This window comes from Macrobrachium nipponense, chromosome 27 (genome assembly GCF_015104395.2).
Source record: "Macrobrachium nipponense isolate FS-2020 chromosome 27, ASM1510439v2, whole genome shotgun sequence".
NCBI lineage: Eukaryota > Metazoa > Arthropoda > Malacostraca > Decapoda > Palaemonidae > Macrobrachium > Macrobrachium nipponense.
In genome coordinates, this window is record NC_087216.1 from 26,245,272 (window position 1) to 26,253,978 (window position 8,707).

Genomic DNA, 8,707 nt, shown 5'->3' on the forward strand with positions numbered 1-8,707 from the left:
TCAGGGACAGAACAAAGCAACATTTATCTTGTGATTGCTGACTTCATCTGTCTATGCAATGAGATACGTATCAGTGCATTCAATTCTAGCTGCGCATGCATGGCAGACTTCCCATAACTGATAGGCCAGACATGAACTTGACCTTCGGTGTCTGTCAGACAGAATCCACTTTACGTAAAGTTGAAGTTTCTTATCAGTCTTCCAAGTTCAGACGATAAGTACTTCACAGGATTGCTGACACCCAGTTCAGGATTAGACACCTTCGTCATGAGAAACGCATTCTCTCAGGATTTCCTTGGGCCATAATCGTGCCTTTTATCAATTTGACACGTCAGGGAGTTTTTTCAGATAAGATTAAGGCTCCCTCATTTAGTCTTCATAACTTGGAGAGGTAAAAGATCGACACTAGGATTTCTGGTTATATTTCATTTATAAAATCCACTGTGATGCAGATGGTTAGGTATGTGTTCTGTTTCATACTTTGATTTCAGCTGTCTGCGAGGCAGAGAGATTCCTCTCAGCTGAAAAGGTCCAACAACAAGCCTCTAAGAGAAGGCCTTTATCTGAAAAAGCCTGAGAGAGAGAGAGAGAGAGAGAGAGAGAGAGAGAGAGAGAGAGAGAGAGAGAGAGAGAGGTGACCTTTGCCTAAAAACAAGGTCTGAGCAACAGAGAAAGATAAAAAGTTGACCTTTACCCGGAAAGGTGTGACTGAGCAACAGAGAGAGAGAGAGAGAGAGAGAGAGAGAGAGAGAGAGAGAGAGAGAGAGAGAGAAATGACCTTTACCTAAAAAAAAAACCGTCTGAGCAACAAAGAAAGATGTGACCTTTACCCTGAAAGTTTTGAGCAACAGAGAGAGAGAGAGAGAGAGAGAGGTGACCTTTACCTGAAAAGGTCTGAGAAACAGAGAGGCGACCTTGTCCATTTATTTATGAACGTTTATCAGTTTCAATAATAATAATAATCATAATAATACCACTACCACTGACGTAAGATTTCTAATAATCCCAGTTGCATGACAACTGGGCAAGAAACTTGCTGTGGGCATAGAGACGACCTTTTGCCCCAACAGTGACTGTCTGGTGGCCTTGGCATTGTCCAGAGATGTTTATGACCAAGCAGTTTTGCTGTCGGTTTCCTAAATCGTGGTCCCTTGTGTAAGCATAATTTTCCTTGCGTGTTGTAAAACGAGCATAGATAAAACTAATACTCTGTTGAAGGGCTCTCTCTCTCTCTCTCTCTCTCTCTCTCTCTCTCTCATAGGTTTAAATAACTTGATTTTTTATTTTTCTTTCAAAAAACTTTTATTATGTACAAGAAATAAATGCAGTGTGCAAAACCTTCGACCAATATAGAAGCCTATTAATCTAACAGCAATGTCGCTTCGGATAGCCAGGTCGTCTGTCAAAAATTTCGTGTGTACATGTATACACGTGTCTTTTTATTGCCGTGCATGTAAACTGAACAACAGAGTATATATATATATATATATATATATATATATATATATATATATATATATTATATATATATATATATATATATATATATATATATATAATATATATATATATATATATATATATATATATATATATTGTGATATTCATTCCAGACATATTTCCCTTGACCCAACCAACTCCTGATTGGTTGCGGGATTTGGGGGGAAAGTGAGGAGACCTCCTCTCTCTTGGCCTTGAAGGATATACCACATCAAAATATTATTATTTTCGAGGTTTTTGCAACCCGTCACAAACAGCTAAGTGGCCTCTTGTTTCCTGTGAACTTGTCTTGTTGAGATTCTCCTGGCGGGATGAAGATGAGATAGTCTTTTATCTTGGATCTTTCCTGTCTAATTCTCTTCTGTAATTGTTATAGAATGACCTAAGCAAAATAACATAACAACCAAAAACTTATTGATCTTGGGTCTGCTCTCACACCCACTGGTTACAGCAGGTGTAAACATTCATTGTATATCTGAACAGTTCTTTCATTAGGCCTAGGTTGCCAAACTGGAGTGAAATTCGTCAGGAAAAGAGTTGAAAGAATGCTTTCCCTTGATTTTTATTCTTAAAATCTACTCCCTCTCACTCCCAGTTTTCAGTCTTTCCTCTATTTTATCTCTCACATCACGTTTCCTGCATCGCCTGAGTCTTAAATTCCTTCATCTCAAACTTGTACCATTACAGTCCTTCGTCATTCTCTTCCAAACTAGACTTATATACCTCACAGAGGCTTCGGCGCCTTGCACAGGAGGAGGCAAGTGACCGGCCTGGTGGAGGCGCAGAAGATGGCGTCGAAGAAGATGTTCAGGATGGAAAAGACTGGAACCAAGATGATGGCTAGCCAGTGGTACCAAGCTGACCCGTTCACCCAGACGAACCTGAAATTGCAGTAAATGGCTCGAGTACTGTTGTCAGTTTGAAGGATTTTGTGTTGGTGTGTATAAAGTATTTCAAAATATGGACAGTTTAATAGGCTTTGAGTTGCATCTTGGTCTTATCATGTTCAAACATTGCTTAAGTGAGTAGCAAATTTATTAGTTTTCTTTTAGTTCAGGTCTCTTGTCATTTGTAAAGGCCGCTTCGTCAATTTATGCCAGACTGTCATGTACACACCTCTTTTGAATTATTTTCACAAGTGACAACAAGGAAACAGAATAGTAAAATCTTCAAACTTACCAAATAACAACTAAGATAGTTTGCTCCAACAACCTAAAAACGTGGTAGAAGAAGAACTGTGTCCTTGGGGAAATGCCTCCAACATCGACGAATGTGAACAGGAAAACGAAGCCCATGATGATGCTGTAGATGATATCATCCAGCTTACTGCATGGCCCATACCTTTGATCGTGGGCGAAGACAGCCCTTGTGCACGTAGTTCGGGGGAAACACGAAAGCTGTTGGGACATTTGGAAAAGTGTGAATGATTCTCTTATTCTCTAGATGGATGTACTTACAGGTAGATTAGTGCGGTAACTGACAGATTATTTTGAGATTTAAGACAATCTTGGAAAGCATAATTAGACCAGTTTTGGCTATTATTTTGGTGATAAGCTTCATGATAGTCCGACCTGATCACAAACTTTGTTCTATCCAGAGGGCCTTATGTTAAGTTAGAAATAAATTTACGTCTTCGGAAACGAGGTAAGTGATAAAACCAAGAAATGATCAGAAGAATTTGAATGCTGATGTTGCAGTTAGGTTAAGAACCTTAATACATCAACTGGGATTCAGTCTAAATCGTCACCAGTCCTGTAAGACTATCAGCCCATCTTAGGAGAAGCAATAAAGTGAATCAAAGCATCTATATATAAACTGCTCATACTGGACAAGGAATTCATAAACCATGCCTTCATGTTTTCTTACCAAACAGTTTACAGAAATGCAATTTGCCTTGATCCAGAGGCCCACTGTAGTACTTTTGTGGTCCACAACTGAATTCTTTGCATATAGAAAACTTTACGGGGAAGAACACCTCACCTGTACAAGAATCCAGATGGCCATAACCATCCAGTGTGAACCAGCAACCACCCAGAATGGCAGCAGAAACTTGGAGGCAAACAGGGCAAAGCTCATAACCTGAAGGGTTGGAAGACAGAAGAGCATACATCATAAAGCTGATCGCATCAGGTTTCAAGCCAAGTATGATTTCTTACTCAGAATACAAGTTTTTCAGAAGCTCATGAAGAGCAGTTTATCGTAACTTTAGCCATTTGTACCATGGCAATTAAAATAATCATCCTTTCATACTAACCTGTCCAGCTATGGAGAACAAGTGGGCTAAGGTCAGCCAGAGGAGGTCAATCAGGCTTAAATTGCTCATAGTTGGCTCAACAAGTCTGATGGCCCTGATGAAGGAGGTCACCGACCATGCCAGAGACATGAAGGAGAACCCTTCCTTTGTTATTTGCCAGACGACTGAAATTTTTTAGAAACTGATGAAAGATTGTAATGGATACTGTTCTTAAACTAGTTTATTTTTTAGACAGATTCCCTGCTAATTTACAGGCATAGCCCAGAATCCTTTATGCCAGAGTAGATGAGTATCGAGTATGAAACCGAATTGATTTTATGTTTGATGATTAACGATTCTAGAGCTGATCTCCATGTGTGCCTCTATTCCAGTGTTGGAAATCATGAAACATGATTAAGAGTTATTGTGATATTAAAACTAAGAGGCACAAAGGTGGTTCTATAGAGAATCATGATAATACTTAAGGCAATGTGAACATGAAAATAGAAAACGTGTGGAAAAGCATTCAAAATGAGAATCCAATAAATGCATTCAAATAGCATTCAGTTTTGGAAAAGTTATCCATGCATATTAAGATATAAAATTATATATAGTCTTGAATGCCATCAACTTCTTACGTGTTTGACTAAATTGACCCTGCTGGACTTGACCGGGAAGAGTAAGGGCCAGGATGTAGAAGTGCAGAATTAGCTGTGGTGCGTCCTGCACGAGAGAAAGGAGCATGTCCACGTTAGCAGCATCTCTCTCTGCATGAATCCAGAGTGCTACGTAGCCCCCTCTAGAGCAGACGCCTCCAGTTCTGCGAGTGCACTCTGAGGGAAGGAGAGGATCTGAGAGATTAACCTCTGACTTTTACATCTATAGATATTTTCTAATGGTGTTGATATTGTCATGTTGAGTGGAGGAACCACAAAGGATTAAAGGAAAAAATATGATTATGGCAAAGTTTCACTGTAGTGCTATGCAACCAATGAAACTGGGAGGCACCAAAGAGATACAAAACTGCATACTTTGCATGTATGTAGTCAATACCTCAGTAACTCACAATACAAGATCTAAGTTCTAGAATATGTGACCCCAGTTTTCGTGGCTGTAATCAATCAATCAATCAGTTCTAGAGTATAACATATTCACTACAAGCTTTTCTATGGCTTAATGAGATTTTCACAAGAACTGTATCAACTCAGTTCATGACACTCGACCCTAAATTCATCTTCTGTTACATGGAAAAAATAACCCTTACAATTTCATGTCACTGAAATTCTTAACAAATAGGCACTTTCGTCATAATATTTAACTACTTACTTTCAAAGCCCCTCTGCTTGCTAGGCCCTCGATTCTTCTTGGCTCCATCTTCTAGTTGAGCGTTGAGAGCTTCTGCCATGACTTCGTCCACAACAGCTTCTTTCACCATCGTCTCTTCAGTACTCTTGGACCCGTAATACAAAATATCCATTTGCCTGGAAAAATCGTCTTTAGTGTTTCTGCCATCAACAGTCTAAAAGTCAACGGTATGGGTGTTAATGACAGATCAGTTGCTAAGCGTCAAGACAACTAATCTTAACTAGTACTTGAATGAAGCTTAACATATCTAATTTAGTCACACAAATACCTGGAGTAGCAGATTTATTAAATAAGAAAGCAGGATCCATTTAATTATGCATCCTGCAGTCATAGAATTGACTGTATCACAGCTCACAAAATGGTCTAGTTCTATTCTCAACAAACTGCATAAATTTTTATCTTTTAAGATTTATTTGTATAATGTGACGAAATCTGTTGAATATGAAACCACAGTCTCAGTCAGCAATATGGTTATTAGTGATGCAAACACTGTAAGACCATTTGCCCTCCATCACCTAGTATACTCGGGAACTATCTACCTGAGGATGCTTCCATGCAGGAGCAGGTGAGCCAGGACTCGGAACACCCACACATGGCTTGGAACTTTAGGGTGGCGGTAGCATGCCCCATGTGGCTCACACACCCTCTCGTCGAACCAATACCAGTACAGGCTGAAGGCATTGGCAAGGATGAGAGGTATTACTGAGGAAAAATGATAAATTTTTACGTATGTTTGGAGAGCAACGTTAGGCACAGTCCCACAAGAGCTGTTATACATCTTTCATAAACAACTGGAGACTTTATTGGTTTAAGATTAGGATCCTCTTGTCAGCTTTTGTCAATGAAGCAAATATAGCAATGGATCATGATGAATGAGAAGAAACGAGTTTCACCAGAGGTGAAATCACCAGACGAAACTTACTAAGGAAAAGTGCGGTGATCGTGAACCAGTTCTTAGTATCACGGTCATAATACATGTTATAAGCCAAGCTACAATCAGAAGCCACATCAAAATAAAACAAGCCGATGGAAATAAACACGGCCAGTGTGTCTATCCAGGAATAACCTACGGTGTCCTCGGGTTTTGTCAGGTAAGATATTCCCTGAAGGAAAAAGAATTTTGATGTTAATTTGGCTGGTCGCACATGCTTCAACAAATATCTGCTGAAGATAATGGGTACAACTATACTACAAAAAAGGACTGATTACTTTTGTTATGCTCATTCACTAGGTAGTTTGGTCAATGAGGACGGTGAAAAACTTTAGGGTACATTAGGAGTCTAAATAAACGACTAAAATGCTATGTAAATATTTCTTGACGCTAGACAATCAACAAATACATGATGCAATAACAGTTCATTAGCAATAGGAGACTAGGAATAACTTTACACCATGCATCTAATGACATGTAATGTTTAATCTGGGTTAAACTAAGACTAAAAACTTGGATGGGACATTAATACATCTCTTCTTAAAAAGTTTTAAGTTTATACCTACAGTAGCATCATGGGGAAGTAGTAGTTTTACTGTTTACAACGAATTCTATATGTTAAAGATCTGTCTATGGGGCATTCCTACTAAATTGTGAATGATAGTATACTTGGAGAGCTTGCCTGCTTCAGTTCCTTAGTTAGTAGTCTTCCAGCCTCGTTTGTTATGTCGCAGAGTTGTTCAGCTAATTCCTCGGCTTCTTCCTCTGGAATGACAAGAGAATTTATTGATAATCTTGGTAAAATACTGATGTTTTTTCTTTGCTCACTTCTCTGCAGGAAAAAGTGATTGTATAGCATATTCTATATGGGTGATAGTGAAGATTTTTAGGGAAAAGTAAGGGGAAAAGGTCTGTTGATTGGGATTTTATGCTATTTAGGGAGTTTTTATTCATACATCAAGCATTCATCCTAAGCTATGAGAGATATTTAATGCTGGTATGTTCATCCCTGGTTCATATTCTAAACTGTAGAGTACTGTCTTATTGATGTCATACCCACAAAAAATAAAATGGCTATTCAGAGGGGCAGTTTTTCTTTGCACGTCTATCTTATCTGCCTCTTCATGGCAAATAACAATATGGAATGTGACCAGTTTTTATAATAACAGGTTTTTTAATGTGAAATGTCAGCTTTGTCTGTTCTTAACTTTAGATGTTTTATATCTTAAATACTGTACTCCAAAGGATTCTGAAAAAACCTTCCTCCTTCCTTGGAGCATGGATTCTGACCATTTGATCTATCTACCCTCCAGTATAACAGCTCAAGCTCCACACAGCATTTATCAGTGCATTCTGGTATCTGCTATTCCATATTATTTTTCATGACAACAAGATTTACAATAGGCAAAAGCACATGACCAAGGAAAGGCAGTTGTGATTTAGAATACAAAAAATAAAAGTTGGATAATGCTCACCTAAGAGGCCAGTTTTCTTCTTCCCTGAGGACGACGATCTGTCAGAAACAGACGCTGTCGGTGTATCAAGCATTCCGTTGTCAGTATCTTCATCAATCATCGGGACTTCTAGATCTGCAAAGAGTGAATCACGTTTGTTCGCTCCATCTTCATCACCTTCCTCTGGTGACTTAACCTCCTCCTCTGTTGGAGATGGATCACGAATTTGTTCCTTCTCTGAGCCTGACTTCAAGTTTGAATTCTTTTCAGCATCTTTTTCCTGTGGGGTTGTGCCATTCTGTTTTCTTGTTTTGTCTTCGTCCCCCTCTCTCTGTAAATGGTTCTCTAATTTTGATTTGTCTGAAGGTTGCGTCCAGCAGGGCGCTACAGTCTGAGTTTTGTCCTGATAATTAATCCAGTCATCAGACTTTGGTAAAGTCCTCTCTAGCTCGGGTGACCTGCCATAAATATTTCCTTTCTGTGACCCCTCATCATAGATGCCATTACCTAGTTTAATGAGGTGCTTGATTACCTTTTCACTGTCAGTAAATGAATCCAGAGCCGACGGGCTGGGATATGATGGAAAAGGATACAGCTTCGACTCTGTGTCTGTAGGTGATATCCTAACACTGTCTGCCACAGGAGATTTCTTGTTTGGTAGGTCGACTGGACGGCCCAGGATATTGTAAAGTTGTCCCTCAACAGCCATGGCAGGGGTATAAAGATCGTTTCTGTCGCTGCATGTGCTGTATTGACTAGAATGATCAGAGTCCTCTTTAGAAGGGCTCAGAAGATTTGAGAGTGGTGTGTTGGGTGGTGTGACTAAATTCGGACTAGTTGTGTTTGAGCATTTAATATTGCTGGAGTTGCATCTGGCAACCCACGCTCCTTGCGACGGATCTAGAGCTGGGGAAATGGGTGTGTTAGGAGGAGTTGAGATCCCCGGGCTCCTCACAGACATTTTAGTTCGTTCGGAACCTGCGCTCGAACACACGCTGTAAGTCATCTGCGTTGGAGATAGCAGGTCGGTGTAGCCTGACGACATGATGGGCAAAGACTGGCTCGCTGGTATGAAAGGCTTTGCACCGAGAGGTATGTCTGGCAACCGACACACTTCGCTCGCGTCGTCGAACATGGGATTCATGATGCCGAAACCACTGTCCATGCTGTAGGGATACTGTTTGAACATGTTGGTTAAGGGGTTGAAATACGAGTCGTTCTCGG

General features: G+C 39.8%; 1 protein-coding gene across 1 annotated transcript in view; it reads right to left on the reverse strand.

The window, feature by feature from the left end:
- Window positions 1-1,608: 1,608 nt before the first annotated feature.
- The window catches only part of LOC135200635 (uncharacterized), a 7,563-nt gene continuing 464 nt past the window's right edge, over window positions 1,609-8,707 (reverse strand). Inside the window, exons 1-10 of the mRNA XM_064229244.1 lie at window positions 7,505-8,707; window positions 6,712-6,794; window positions 6,021-6,201; window positions 5,638-5,800; window positions 5,060-5,214; window positions 4,372-4,566; window positions 3,755-3,918; window positions 3,481-3,579; window positions 2,680-2,897; window positions 1,609-2,381 (exon numbers count right to left, since the gene is read on the reverse strand). The exon at window positions 7,505-8,707 is cut by the window's right edge and continues 464 nt beyond it. Coding sequence (XP_064085314.1) covers window positions 2,225-2,381; window positions 2,680-2,897; window positions 3,481-3,579; window positions 3,755-3,918; window positions 4,372-4,566; window positions 5,060-5,214; window positions 5,638-5,800; window positions 6,021-6,201; window positions 6,712-6,794; window positions 7,505-8,707 — 2,618 coding nt within the window. The 3' untranslated portion in view covers window positions 1,609-2,224. The remainder of the gene's footprint in view (window positions 2,382-2,679; window positions 2,898-3,480; window positions 3,580-3,754; window positions 3,919-4,371; window positions 4,567-5,059; window positions 5,215-5,637; window positions 5,801-6,020; window positions 6,202-6,711; window positions 6,795-7,504) is intronic.